General features: G+C 37.1%; 1 protein-coding gene across 50 annotated transcripts in view; it reads right to left on the reverse strand.

Moving 5' to 3' along the window:
• Window positions 1–16,261, reverse strand: part of TRIP12 (thyroid hormone receptor interactor 12) — a 156,494-nt gene that overhangs the window by 84,260 nt on the left and 55,973 nt on the right. For 22 of the 50 annotated variants that reach the window (XM_063648037.1, XM_063648036.1, XM_063648041.1 and 19 more), the window contains 2 exons: window positions 9,529–9,654; window positions 7,895–8,697 (listed from right to left, as the gene is read on the reverse strand). In XM_063648037.1, the coding sequence (XP_063504107.1) occupies window positions 7,895–8,697; window positions 9,529–9,654 (929 nt within the window). The remainder of the gene's footprint in view (window positions 1–7,894; window positions 8,698–9,528; window positions 9,655–16,261) is intronic. The other 28 variants (XM_063648048.1, XM_063648047.1, XM_054477702.2 and 25 more) reach the window with 3 other exon arrangements.

Consider the following 16,261-nt stretch of genomic DNA (forward strand, 5'->3'; position numbering starts at 1 on the left):
ATACACCAACTGGCACTCTGTATCTAGCTCAAGGTTTGTAAACACACCAATCAGCACACTGTGTCTAGCTCAGGGTTTGTGAATGCACCAATCGACACTCTGTATCTAGCTACTCTGGTGGGGCCTTGGAGTACCTCTGTGTGGACACTCTGTATCTAGCTAATCTGGTGGGGACATGGAGAACCTTTGTGTCCAGCTCAGGGATTGTAAACGCACCAATCAGCACCCTGTGTCTAGCTCAGGGTTTGTGAATGCACCAGTCGACACTCTGTATCTAACTACTCTGGTGGGGCCTTGGAGAACCTTTATGTCTAGCTCGGGGATTGTAAATACACCAACTGGCACTCTGTATCTAGCTCAAGGTTTGTAAACACACCAATCAGCACCCTGTGTCTAGCTCAGGGTTTGTGAATGCACCAATCGACACTCTGTATCTAGCTACTCTGGTGGGGCCTTGGAGAACCTTTGTGTGGACACTCTGTATCTAGCTAATCTGGTGGGGACCTGGAGAACCTTTGTGTCTAGCTCAGGGATTGTAAACGCACCAATCAGCGCCCTGTCAAAACAGACCACTGGGCTCTATCAATCAGCAGGATGTGGGTGGGGCCAGATAAGAGAATAAAAGCAGGCTGCCCGAGCCAGCAGTGGCAACCCGCTCGGGTCCCCTTCCACACTGTGGAAGCTTTGTTTTTTCGCTCTTTGCAATAAATCTTGCTACTGCTCACTCTTTGGGTCCACACTGCTTTTATGAGCTGTAACACTCACCGCAAAGATCTGCAGCTTCATTCCTGAAGCCAGCGAGCCCACGAGCCCACCGGGAGGAACGAACAACTCCAGATGTGCTGCCTTAAGAGCTGTAACACTCACCGCGAAGGTGTGCAGCTTCACTCCTGAGCCAGCGAGACCACGAACCCACCAGAAGGAAGAAACTCCAAACACATCCGAACATCAGAAGGAACAAACTCCAGACGCGCCACCTTAAGAGCTGTAACACTCACCGCGAGGGTCCGCGGCTTCATTCTTGAAGTCAGTAAGACCAAGAACCCACCAATTCTGGACACAAAACCATGTATCTAACTTAAATTCATCTCTCCGCCTCAACTCATACTTATTTCCTCCCTCTGTGCTAGGGGCGCAAAGCACTATGTCTTCCTAATCTAATCAGAATCTCCTTTCTAGAATTTGGCTTTTGCCTGGTTCTTGTCTAGGTCTGATAAAAACCACAGGCTATATGCAAAGTCACCAGGAGAATATGAAACTCAAGACAAAAGTAAGCTGTTAACCACTGCTATGTTACTAATAACGTGCACATGATGTCCACTTTAAATAATAGAGAGTAAAGTAGATCTTCAATAGAACATCAGCCTGGAAATATAACTTAAGTTTTTCTATAAACAGGTTCCACAATTACTCAGATTTTGATCACCAATTGTTTCTTAGAATTCTATACCATCATCATCTACTCACTTTGAAATTATTGCAGAAATTTTTTTTAATTAGCTTTTATAAGAAGGTGGATTAGCAAAATATATTTTGAAGCCAAACTATTATAAAATTATTTAAAGTATATTAAAAAAAGATTTTTTAAGCCATCTATATCATTACATTACCCTACTGGTTTTATATTTATGCTGTATAAAATTTGCAAAAATGTCTACTTACTTAGGCTAAACAACAGAGACAGCTATAACTTCCTAATGTACATTAAAAATTGTTACATAACACTTTTCTTTCTGGGGTACTCAGGAGACTTTTACCAAGTAACACAGAATGACCTTTGTCTCAGAGCTGTTTTGATGAGATACAGCTGGCAAGCAGCAATGCTTCAGGAAGTCTATCACTAAAGTAGCGGTTTCACTAGATCTTCTGCCAGCCCTAGTGCCTCGCCGGGAACTTGTTCATTGGCCTATCAACAATTGACTAAGCAGCACAATAACAAGGTCTTCCTGTTTAAGCTTCCTCACTAAATGTATTATATCATTTCCTGAGTGTATTCCATGAACCACTACTGGTTCCCATATAATAGCTGGTCAAATTAATTTGCAAATTATTGGGTTAAGAAGTTACTACTGCAAGTCTTCCCACAGCTTTCAATATATTCCTGCTTATCTAGAATCTCCTTGAATAATACTTGAACATGGGCAATGGTTTTTCACAAAGCATCTTAAAAATACTGTTGTTCCTACAATTTTTAAAACATTTCCTTTACTATGAAGCTCTCCTACTGACCAATTATGTCATAGAATAACTCTTTACCTAATGAAACACATCACATTCAAATAGGTTCAATTCTTAAAAACTGGAAGAAAACAAAGGATATCCAAAATAAAATAAAATAACCTACCCAATGTGAAATTTCTCACAATGGCCTACTCTATTTTTAATATAATTTTTAGATTTTTATTCTACTAAGATTTGTATTAATCAGAAGCCCATCTCTCAACTTCCATCCACCCACTGAATCTAATTCTGGCCTCTGGATTAACCTTAAAACAAAAAACCCTGATGCATACAAAAGCCCTTTAAATACATGACCCGGCTGGGCGAGGCGGGTAGATCACCTGAGGTCAGGAGTTCAAGACCAGCCTGGCCAACATGGCAAAACCCCATCTCTACTAAAAATACAAAAATTAGCCAGGTGTGGTGGCACCTGTGAATCCCAGCTACTTGGGAGGCTGAGACACGAGAATCACTTGAACCCAGGAGGGGGAGGATGCAGGGAGCAGAGATCACACCACTGCACTCCAGACTGGGCGACAAGAATAAGACTCCAACTCCAAAAAAATAAATAAATAAAATACATACATAGATACATGACCATAACTCTTAATTCAACATTACATGGTGCATTACAATATGTTGCTGCAGTCTATGGCACTTCATATGTGAAAACAACTTTGAAAATCTTTCATTTATGCTTCACGCTTCACAAGGAGGAATCTTATTATTTTGCAAATAAGATTAGGAATAGGGTTGGTATCATAACTACAGCTGAATGATTTGCCCAACCTCGCCAAACTATGAGGAGATAACAATATTTTTTAAAGCAATGTACATGTATCAATATTGACATTTTTGTTTTCATTTATGTTGATGTATCCATTTATATAGGTTACATGTTTCTTTACATATAAAATTATGCGATTTTATTTGTATATATATTCCTAGTTTTGACTTTCTTGTGTTAATTTAAGGGGTACAAGTGCAGTTTTGTTATATGGATATATTGCTTAGTGGCAAAGTCTGGGCTTTCGGTATTAGCCATCATCCAAATAATGTATATTACAGCCATGAGGTAATTTATCATCCTTCATCTCCTTCCCAGTCTCCAATGATTATTACTCCATACTCTATGTCCACGTGTATACATTATTTAGTTCCAACTTACAAATGACAACATGTAGTATTTGATTTTTAGGAAATAAAAAAACTTTAAATCTGGTGTTCCAAATCTAATGGCTACCTTAAAATTGACCAATGGCCAGGACTTACTGATCCCCCATTCTGAAAATGCTGCTTTGAATATGTTTTCTGCCTTAAGATATTCACTTTCAGTTGTACACCCTAAATTTTGTGATGCCTCCTGTGTACTAAGCACTATGCTAAGTCTTCTAATGTTTTCATTTATTCCTCAAATAGGTATTATGCCCATTTTACAGAGAAAAAGTTACAAACATTCCCCACAGTTACCAACTGAAAAAATGGCAGAACTAAGATTTGAATCCGACATTTTTGGCTCCACTCAAAATATCATTACCTGAAACCCAGAGACAATCATAAAATACCACATTTTGCCCCTATATCCTTAAGAAACATTACCTGCCAATTAATTCTATTGCAAACTATTTTCTGAAATGACACATTTAATCATGCCTAAAATGCACAATGCCTTGTTTTGACTTCAAGAAACCTACCAGACTGAGCTTGCCCTATCTGTTCACCCCTATGCATTCTGTCCTCAAGGCCAATTTCTGGGATCAAATGGCCTGGGGTTTAACTCGGCTTTGTCACTTCTTAGTTCTGTGACCTTAGACAGGTAACTTGACTAATGATCCAAAGGTTCCTAACCTGTAAACTGGGAATAAAAATACTTGCCACACAAACGCTAGGCACAGTGGCTTATGCCTGTAATCTCAGCATTCTGGGAGGCCACCGGGGGGTGGATCAGTTGAGGTCAGGCATTCAAGACCAGCCTGGCCAACATGGTGAAACCCCGTCTCCATACTAAAATCACAAAAAATTAGCCAGGTGTGGTGGCGCGTGCCTATAATCCCAGTTACTTGGGAGGCTGAGATAGGAGAATCACTTGAACCCAGCAGGCAGAGACTGCAGTAAGCTGAGATCCTGCCACTGCATTCCAGCCTGTGCAACACAGGAAGACTCCATCTTAAAACAAACAAAAACAAAAAACAACAACTTGCTACACAAGACCAATGAGGAACAAATAAGATGACTCACGTAAGGTATTCAGAACAACTGTCAGGCACTTAAAAGCACAGTAAATATATGCTACTTTGTTTTGAAATGTTTTCATTTATTTGAAAAACAGCAAATATATAGTGAATGATATGGTATGAATCCTTGGGTCCACATAGTATTCATCTCTAAATTTAATCAATACTATCAATGAAGGACCAAATAACATTTCATTTCCTCTAGAGTCTTAGTATCTCAAAATGGCCCAATTATGTTACAACAGTAAAACACAGAAACTAACATGGGTTTAAAAAAAAAGAAAAGAAAATGCTTCATTCAAGGTCACACGTACTACCCCCATCTTCAAATCCTAACTCTGCCAAGTATGAGGTATATTACTCAGAGAAGTTATTTCATCTCCTTGGAATACATTTTCTTGATAACTATCCTAGGCTGGGCATGGTGGCTCAGGCCTGTAATCCCAGCACTCTGGAAGGCTGAGGTGGGCAGATCACGTGAAGTCGGGAGTTCGAGACCAGCCTGGTCAATATGGCGAAACCCTGTCTCTACTAAAAATACAAAAATTAGCCAAGCATGATGGCATGCGCCTGTAATCCCAGCTACTCGGGAGGCTGAGGCACGAGAATCACCTGAACCTGGGAGGCAGAGGTTGCAGTGAGCCAACTGCGCCACTGCACTCCAGCCTGGGTAATAGAGCAAGACTCTGTCTCAGAGAAAAAAAAAAAAATGTATCCTAAAGCACCATTTTTTTAAAAAGAAAATGTAACTGCATATGTAAAATACCTGGCACTTATTTTATGCTACACAAATGCTGGTTCCATTCTCTTGTTTCAACAGCTTAGGCTACGATGAGAAATCAGAACTGGGATAGTGGCAGTGAAAATGGAAAAGTGATTTAATAGTGACAATAGAACACAGATACTGTGAAAGTGAATGAAATAATGGTGAAATGAGTTTTAAAATACTAAATTAGTTTGTGACTATGTGCTGAGCAGGCTTAATGGAATTATCTGGATTGGTTTTATCAAACCAGCAGCATAATGACACTGCCAAAACTCTTGATGTTTCCTGATTGAAACACCAAGGAAACCCCACTGATTAGCCACTGGTAGAGTTGGGTTTTCTTTTAAAAATCAAGTTAACAGACTATATAAAGAAAAGAAAGCTGATCTCTACAAAGGACCAAGGCCATGATGCTCAAGTACAATCTGCTATTGCCTGGCCCTAGAACCCTCCTACATATAAGAGATGAGTTCTTCAAGTGAGGCAGACTGGAAGGCAGAAGGGGAAGTGAATCCTAAGCAGCTTGCTGTAAACTCAACCTGGCTCACTGGCTGTGACTATTACATAGCAGGACTGACAGACACAAAACACAGGGAGGAAAGGCAGTATAAAAGCTGACATATATAACTCCAATTATCAATAAAGCCTTGGAAGGACAAATAGTTGGTTGTCCTTTTAACTTGGACTTTTCCTTCTCACTTCAAGATACTGATCTAGCCTATCTTAATCCTTTAAACTTAAAATATTTTATACAGATGTTCTGCATATTTAAAATACCAAAACAGAACAAAGTTCAATCTAAAAGTAAAACATGTTACTTCACAATAACCTATCATACAGGTTAAACATAAAATTTTTTATATAGTACCTACTATTAATAGTATTGTCATTTCAGGTAATACGTGTATCAACCAAAAGTAGTTTTAGACTGCAGTGTTAAATTAAACAGAGCTAATAGTTCTGATTCAATTTTAAGTTAGGCTGATTCAATATGAGCTATACTTTGACAAGAATGCTAGTAGACACTATATACAATCTTTTTAAACCAAGAAAACATTATAGCCCTACCCAAATGTAGATCTAAAATCCATCAGAGAAGAAAAGATGCTTAAAAGCAAGCTTCCTAATTAGGTATTATAGAATTAAAATGCTTTTAAAAATTGTAGAGATAAGTGCTTTATTATCCTATTTGTCCTTTATAGGTTTCTGAAATAGAAACAAGGAAAGAAGCCTGGGCACAGTGGCTCACACTTATAATTCCAACACTTTGGGAGGCTGGGACAGGTGGATCACTTGTGGGGTTCAAGACCAGCCTGACCAACATGGAGTTCAAGACCAGCCTGACCAACATGGTAAAACTCCCTCTACTAAAAATATAAAAATTAGCTGGGTGTGGTGGCGTACACTTGTAATCCCAGCTACTCAGGAGGCTGAGACAGGAGAATTGCTTGAACCCAGGAGGTGGAGGTTGCAGTGAGCCAAGATCATACCACTCGCACCACTACTCCATCCTGGGCGACAGAGTGAGACTCTGTCTCAAAAAAAAAAAGAAGGAAGGAAGGAAAGAAAAGAAAGACACTAGCATTCCCCAGATGAGCAGATGGTTCCCTGAAGAAGTCTTTTGGTAAAGAGAGAGGGAGAAGAGTTCCTAGATATCTCCAAAACTGACTCATGAAGGAATGCACATAACGCTATGTTTCTTCCATCTACTTTCTGTTTCTTTGCTTGAATGTATTCTCCAAACACAAATTCTTTCTACTCCACTGTAAACTTTTAGAGAGCAATATTCTTTCTCATTCACTTAGGACACAGAGTAATGTATATAAGAGTAGTGAAACATAAGTAGTATTCATCTTTAGACAAAACTCCTTGAAGACCGTGAGATATTACATATGAATAAGGTTTAATTTATATTGAGGTATATTTATAGTAATAACTTAATTCATTGTATCTACACATCAAGAATATCTCATATAAAAAAAAATATTTGGCCAGGCGTGGTAGCTCACACCTGTAATCCCAACACTTTGGGAGGCCGAGGTGAGCAGATCACTTGAGGTCAAAAGTTTGAGACCAACGTGGCCAACATAGTGAAACCCCATCTCTACTAAAAACACAAAAATTACCCAGGCATGGTGTACACACTTGTAATCCCAGTTACTCTGGAGGCCAAGGCAGGAGGATTGCTTAAGACCAGGAGGCGGAGGTTGCAGTGAGCTGAGACTGCGCCACTGCACTCCAGCCTAGGCAACAGAGTGAGACTCCATCTAAAAAAACATATATATATTTGATCTCGATCATGGCAACTCGTAACTAAAAAGAACTCTTAACTAAATGATAATTTTGTATGTGGTATAGAAGAAAATCCAACTTTATGTCCCATCCTGATATTAGGAAATCAGTGAAGTAGGAGATGCCGCGAGGACCAATAAAGTCACAGACACTAAAATGTGATGGTTTCGTAATAATAGGAAGGCAGTATTCCTTACCTATCTCAACAAAACTAAATGTAGTAGCAGCTACTACATGCTGTTATGTACTTAATTATACAGACAGTAATACATCTAAGATTATCTAAGACTGGGGGAAAAAATCCCTTAATTTTAAAGCATAATTGCTTTTGACAAACCAAGAGAAACTTTAGTTAAAGAAAAAGACCCTTTTGTAAACTTACTTGCTAATTTGGCCTGTAATCCAGAAGGTCCAGGTTTTGATGTCTCTGACTTAGAAGACCCTGGAAGAGACAGTTTTGTTTTAGGAAGGCTAACTTTAGGGCTGAAACGAGCAGCCCAATCAAATTTTGAAGAGCCACCAGTTTTACTCTGTTCCTTTTCCCTGCTGCTTCTTCTGGGGCTGGGACTGGATGCTGAACGGGAACGCCTGGCCTTGTTCTGATCTTTTCCTTGTTTCACTCTGGCACCTGGTGGTACAGTGGAGGAGGCCGAGGCTACAGCAGAAGACGAGGAGGAAGTAGAGGCAGCAGAAGAAGAATCAGTGATGGTGCTACACCCAGCTTTGGCTGAGGTGGCTGATTTTGAAGCCAGCTTGGTAGGTTTTGCAGATCTCTCTTCTGCACCAGTTGATTCAGACCCGGAGCCACTCTTTACACAAGAACTCTCTGTCCTTTTTCTTTTCTGACTCCGTGAACCGCCAGTGGCCCCACTCTTTCTGGTATGAGCCTTGCTTGTTGATGGTGATTGTGCAGATTTCAGTTGTTGCTCCTGGTCTAAATGTCTCTTCTTTGACTTACTATGTGGCTTATTTGTTTCTGAGGGAGATTCAGTATGCTGAAGTGCTTTTGGTTTTTTTGCAGAGCTAGGAGAATTGGTCCTGTTGTAGTCTGGACTAGCACTGCGCTTCACTCCTCGAGAATTGTCTTTCTTAGGCACCTGCCCCGTTTTTTGTCTTTCTGAAGTATTGGCTCTGTCTGGATCCTCTGGTTGTGGAACTATCACAGCAGATGATGAACTGCAGCTTCTAAGAGGTTAGATAAGAAAACAGTTAATATCAGCCTGTCATAATTACAACTGTCATATATAATGCTCTCAAAAAATAAAGTACGAATATGTTCCTACTAAGTCCAGTATTAAATATAGGTTTTCAGAAGGTTCAAATCTGTAAAACGAAATAAAAGAACAAAACAAAAGCAGATTTGACTTTGGATAGTAAAATACCTGATTAAAAGATACGGGTGTTCTTTAGCCCAAAGATTACTGACACTAACACTCCTAATCCTAAAACAAGAATTAAGATTACAAGAAAAACAACACTTAATTGTTCAGAACCAGAGGAAGCCAGAGTATTGATGCCGTATTCACAAGCACAACGGCTTTGTCAAAGCTTAGAAGAAATAAGCATTAACATACGCACTTTCAAAATGAAGGTTAGAGATTTTTATACTGTAGTACTATCAAATCTTCACAGTTAACATTGCCTTCCAAAGTCTCTTACCAATTAGATCTTAAGAATCACTGACCTAAACCTAAACTATGGCTCTGACAATAAAAACTAAAAAAAAGATTAAAAAATAAAAAGAAATAAAAAATGGCCATAATCATTTGTTAAGCAAAGGGGGAATCTTACAGCTCTCCAAACAAAAATATCATTTAATCATTGACAAACTCATTGTCTAGGGTATACTGCACTAATCACTGCAAAGGTGATAAACTGTCAATCCTAAAAGTTACTTAGAGAATAATGAAAATATGTATCATAACGTTTTGGAATAACCTCAAGTTTTAACATTACGCAATGATTTGAATGCAAATAATTCTGCCTTGAAAATGTATAAGCAACATGAAGATTTACCTTTTAGAAAGGTGTCCCCTTGACAGTTCAGAAGTAGTATTAGACTGCACTTTGGGTGCCTTAGAATTAGATTTTCTACTCTCAGGAGGGCTATATCCCTTATGTTTTGCCTGCCCTAAATGTGACCTGTCAGCAGAAAATCAAAACAGAAATCTATCAGGAAACTGAGATGCAAATACAATCCTGAAAGTGAAATATTTTTATATATTTCTTAAAGCTTCCCACAATTCATTGTTGACCCTACCCTTTTTCCAAATATTTATAAATTTTAATTATTATCCTACTAAATCTGGCAAAAAGAAATTGCCTCTTAGAACCACCACCCCCCGCAATACCAAAGAGTTTATTATCACCAGTAGTCATAACTGCACAGCATTGTTATGGTTGCTTAAGCAGTAACACATTTTTCAGCAATTTTAGTGCAGATATTCAAATATGCTACATTTGAACAAAAAGCAAATTTAGACTTTAGATCTAAACACTACTTTTAATACATAATGTGCCTGTAATGGCTTTAAAGGTTTACGGAAAAGACAATTGATGATTCCCACACTGATACTGATTTCCAATTTGTACGTTAAAATTCAGGTAAACACAGCAAATGCAGAGACAGACGAACCAATTCTCAAACTGATTTTACACAGAAAATCATTTCAAGCACTAAACAATAAATAAACCTACATGAAATCAATATAGTGATACTTGCTAAAACTTTAAAGTACTTGTCAACAGAAAGAACACAAAAAAGTCCTGGAGAAATATGGAATTTACCACAAAAGTTCCAAAAAACATTCAAATAATTCCATGATTGATATGGTGCATCATATTTACAATAAATCAAATCCTTATGCCAGCACTGTTCTAAAAGCAAGTTTGAGGAACATGAAAAAACTGTTTTCAGTTAGATTATTTTTTAGACCTTGTGGAACGGTTACATGAGATTTACATTAGCAATAAAAAACAAACATACGTTAACAGATATCCAGAAAACTGCTGCCATTCGGGTGAGATATTAATGTTAACAAATGCAATTTATGTAATTCATAGCTGATATCCACCTTCCACATAAGAGCATATGCTAATGAAAATTTAGAAAAAAGTTTCATTGATACCAAATTTACTTGTTAAAAAAAAAGTTTAAGGCTTTTATTCCAAACACCATCTCAAAAGAACTTACAAATGAGTCACTGAAAATCTCACAAAATAATTCTAACTCAATCTGTAAGGATGCCATAAATTTCTTAAGATATCATACAAGTACAACCATCTGTTCCAAAAGAGGACCTAAGGTTTCTCTTTTCTGTATCACTTCTTCTTCCATCTTTCCAGAATTCATGAAGAGTCTTAAAAGAAGATAAGAAATTAGCTTCTTAAGAAAGGAAATAGTTCCTGGATCCCTCATATCATTTTTATTTTTAAGGTTCTAATCTGAAAGTAATAATATTTTCTAAAGACTTATTAGAATAGATGAATTTCTTTAAAAAAAAAAAAAAACAAAACTCTAGGTGAGCCTTTCAAGTGTTATTAGTCTTCACTTTTAGTAATGAAAGGACACATATACTTCAAGAAGCATATTTTCTAAAGTTGTAGCTAAGCTGAATCTTGTAAGATTTTTTATACATTGTGTTTTTGTTGTTGTTGTTATTTTTTATTTTTTGGTGTTTCAGACAGGGTTTTGCTCTATGACCCAGGCTGGAGTGCAGCGACACTATCTCGGCTCACTGCAACCTCTGCCTCCCAGGATCATGTGATTTTCCTGCCTTGTATATACTGTGATTTAATTTTAATTTTTCCTAGATATTCTCCCATTGCAGACTAAAATTTTGCTTTCACCAATGAGTTTCTTATTAGAGATTTAATTTCTAAGAGTTGCTTTTGTTTTTGTTATATTTCTACTAACAGATCTCAGAGTTCAACTCTTTTTTCTTCAGAAATGAGACTATTTTTCAAATCATTCCATAGTTATTCTAAAAAAGAGGTGTAACGTTCTGTTTTTGGGGTATGGAATTTAACAGCTACAGGAAATATAAATTATGTCATTTAGGTCCTCTACATTCTTATTTTCTTAAAGATTGTTGCAGACTGATGTTTTAATTAAATCACGTTTTCTACTTTATTTCATTTTAAAATTTAAAATATAGCTTGTTGCATTCCTTGATAATTAAACAACTCATTTTGAAAGAAAACTACATACATTCAAAGCTAGACAACTTTGTGAAAAATGAATGCCCAAAACAATTAAAAATTATGATTCATTCCATTTGTCATCAGAAACTGGCCCGTATGAAACTAAAGGTGAGGGCTGGGGCAGCAGCCCTCCTTTTTTTAACTCAAATAAATTGTTCTGTTGACTTTTACACAGCTTACGTTAGATCCACCTAATTCTACTCCTGTGTTATTTCTCATGCCCTTACTAACACCTTCAATGAACTTAAGAACTTAGCAGGTAAACTCTCTATATTATACCACAAAAAAGTAAACAGTATCCAAATCATTTAGAAAACCAAGGCTCACAAAACTGGCTTAAATTCAACAATGCCCAGCAGGGCACGGTGGCTCATGCCTGTAATCCCAGCACTTTGGGAGACAGAGGCAGATGTATCATGAGGTCAGGAGTTCAAGACCAGCCTGGCCAAGATGGTGAAACCCCGTCTCTAATGAAAACTACAAAAATGAGCCGGGCATGGTGGCGCACACCTGTAGTCTCAGCTACTTGGGAGGCTGAGGCAGAAGAATTGCTTGAACCCAGGAGGCAGAGGTTGCAGTGAGCCGCGATCGTGTCACTGTACTCCAGCCTGGGCAACAGGGCAAGACTCCATCTCAACAAAAAAAGAAAGAAAGAAAGAAAAAAAAAATCAACAATGCCCACACTGATCTTACCTAAAAGTATTTTAAAGTGTGATATTCTAAGGACTGTTTTAAAAATATATCTTAAAAATATAAAATATTGATACTTAACTGCCCCTTCTGCCTATCTGTTTAGCCCATGGGACTTAATACATTTTCCATAAAGGAGAGTAAATATTTTCAGCTTCCTGGGCAATACTGTATGTCAAAAAAACAGGTACAGAAAATTCTCAAACAAACGAGCATGGTGGCTATACTTCAATCAAAATTTTATTTACAAAAACAGGCAGTGAGCCAGATTCAGCCCATGCGCTATAGTTTTCAACCCTGGCTAACAAGGAATAGACAACCAGATGGTACCATGAAGTGACAATATGGGGCCTCCCAAAATGGAGCTCTATTTTATTATGTCCACTTATAAATTATTAATGCTCAAAAATGCTGCAAATAAGGATGTCCAATCTGGAATAGCCAATTAGAACATCGCAGTGTTCAGAGGTAAAGGAGCCTTGGACGCCTCCTTTTAGCTCATTTTACCACCTCTCTAATTTAGCAAGCCTTAATGCTTAACTTTAGTTTTTATTAAAAAGCATAATCTTTTTAAAACCTAGTAAAATTTATATCCACTATAAATAAAATTTGTAGAACAGTATAGTAAAATGCATGACAAACTCTTTTAAATAGCACTAGAATGAGGCCATTTAGTAAATTATAGCCCAAAGATTTGGGTGAAAGAGAGAGAGAGTGTGTGTGTCTGTGTGTGTGTGTGTGCACCGTGCACGCATGCGTTCAGGAGCTTCTATAACAACATATGGGTATTCCTGAAAAAAAAAACTCATGTCTCTGCAAAATTACCCCTAAAAATAACCAGGCTGATATGTTAAAAATAAGATAGGGCCCAGAGCACACAAACCTATGTTATTTTGTAATGAGCATCCCAGCAAAATCACATCAATTTTAATAAAAAATTAAATCTCCCAATAAAACTTGCACCAATAAATCCACTTGAGACTTATTTTTGTATTTTCTCCTTTTAAGTGTAACTTTTTAAAGGCATTTTTTAAAAAGCTTCAAAAAATTAAAAATATAATTATTCTTGGGTAGACTTTCCTATTTGTTATCTTCTTTCTTTAGAAACAAAAGAGTAAATGGTTTTGAACTTGCTGAGACTGCTTTTGACAGTACAAAGTATGGTGGTTTTAGAAACCACTGGAATAGCTATTTCTTTCACTAAATTATTTCTGCCAGATTTTCAACTTTTTTTTTTTTGGTGTAATGTCTTCAAATATTACCAAACCTTCCTCTTTAATTGAAAGGTCTTTCCCCATTTTCAGTTTATATATTAACACTGTGGGAAAAACTGCTTATGAACCAACACTACTTCCACGTTATATTGACATCATTTCTCTATTTACCAAGTCTGTATGGGCCAATTCACATTAAAGAAACCAACATTGCAACAGAACAGACTATAATCAACTCTGGGTTATGTACTTTCAAGATCATCGTGAAGCCTCAAACGCCTCTGAGTGTTAACTTTTAGGCACATAGTATTGACTGTACCCTTCCACCTACATTTGTACTGCTATTTAGTCAAATCCTTTACAGTAGTCCACAGAATTAAAAACCATCTCTAGTCCAGAGGAGATCTAAAAGAGACCTAAACTTTGTATCAAGAGCACAATATTGGGCCAGGTGTGGTGGCTCATGCCTGTAATCCCAGCACTTTGGAAAGTTGAAAGCAGGTGGATTGCTTGAGCTCAGGAGTTCAAACAGACCAGCCTGGGCAACATGGTGAAACCCTGTCTCCACAAAAAATACAAAAATTAGCAGGGTGTAGTGGTACACACCTGCATTCCTAGCTACTTGGAAGGCTGGGGTGGGGAAGATCACTTGAGCCTGGCAGGTCAAAGCTGCAGTGAGCTATGGTTGCACCACTGCACTCCAGCCTGGGCAATAGAGTGAGATCCTCTATTAAAAAAAAAAAAAAAGAAAGAAAGAAAAAGAGCAAAATGCTGTCTTAATGTTAGGAAAAATGAGGAAAGTGGCTAGTTACAAGTAGCTAGTTAATTCCTATTATAGGTATTAAACTGCCTGAATGTAATTTTTATGCTAGACATATTCATAGCTTATATGATATTTGACATATTCACAGCTTATATGATATGCATATATATAATATACAGGCACATATTACCACTTATATTTGGTAATATATGCACGTATTACATAATATACATGCATATATTACCAAATATAAATGGATCGTGGGTTTAATTACAACTCTAAATTTGTGTATATGTGTATACAGACACATTTTTATGCTTTTCTACTTTAAATACACAATTATAACATTATAGTCTTGTCTTCCAAAAATTAGATATTTTATTTCAAATGCTGGAAAATCCATGTTTTAAAAGAGCCATTGATTTTCAATAATTAATGGTGGAAAGTTCACTTTAAACCACTTTAAATAAATAACTCACTAATGTTCCCTGTAAAACGCACTGTTTTTCTATTTCTATTACAAAAAGAAACTTGATTCATCTGATCAATGTTCCTATCTTCAGTTACAGTCAAACACTAGCCCAAATGATTCTACAATTTAGAGTAAAGCAGTATTTCTAAACAGCAAAAATACTGCCCCTAGGAAGCATTCTGGAAACACACACTGGGAAGCAGCGGTGCTATTCCCATTTAGCAGGTGTGGATTAGAGGTGAAGATGGGCAACATACAGAACAAAAAGACCCAACGAAGAACTGTCCCATGCCCCATATATTTCAAACAGTCTTGGTAATATACGAAAACCTTATGAAAAGCCCTGACAATGTGGCAGTGACACAGGTGAAAAACGTGCTTGCAATTTCTCAGATTTGTTTTGCACAGTTCTTACATATTAAATTTTCCAGGAATGCAACAACAAGCGATTATACTATTTTTTTGGCAGCTTTACCAAGAGTCAGGCACCGTTTTTAGTGCCTATGATGAAAATGCTGCTTATGGCATTTAAGTCCATTGTTGTAGCTGTCACATTCAGTGACTCCAAATACAGATGCATTGTAATTTTGTGTCACTGTGTCCAAGCATTTACCTATTGAGATGTTATTTTTGTTATCAACTATTTTCCTTTTGTTTATCTTTGTAAAATGCTAAGACATATATCAACATTTCTAAACTGTGTGTAGGCAGGTATTTTATTTCTTCATTTATTTGAAGATATTAAAAGAGCATAATAAAGATATTTATATGATATACATTATAGACAGGGAGCACTGCCTCTGATAGAGTTGAGAACCACTGTACTAAGCTACTCATTTCAAAAGATGTTAGGTTTGCCACCAACAAATACATTATGCAAGTCACAACGGGGCATATAAATATAGGTAACAAATAGTCTAGTCCCTGTCCTCAAAGATGTCAGTCTCATAAAACAAAGTAATCTACCAGGTACTCTTTATAGATGTTTCCAACGAATACCTTTAGCAGGAGAATAAGCTTTATAGGCCACACCATTTAAACCTGGCCCTGAAGGATGAAAAGCTGAGGAAAAAAAGCTTTCCAGTCAAAAGCAGAATACAGGCAAAGGCAGAGGCAGGAAATTTTAAAATCCATACAGTAACTGGCAAATGATATAAATTGCCCTGAACATGGAGATACATCAGAAAATATGGATGAAAGGATGTTCACCACTATGCAATTCATTCATGTAACCAAAAACTACTTGTACCCTGAAAGCTACTGAAATAAAAAAAGTATATATATATATATATATACACACACATAGAGTTTTTTTTTTTTTTTTTTTTTTTTTAAGTATAGGCTATGGTCAGATAAGGAAGGTTTTTTTTCTTTTTCTTTTTTTTTTTTTGAGACAGAGTCTCACTG

This window comes from Pongo pygmaeus, chromosome 11, assembly GCF_028885625.2.
Source record: "Pongo pygmaeus isolate AG05252 chromosome 11, NHGRI_mPonPyg2-v2.0_pri, whole genome shotgun sequence".
Taxonomy (NCBI): Eukaryota; Metazoa; Chordata; class Mammalia; order Primates; family Hominidae; genus Pongo; species Pongo pygmaeus.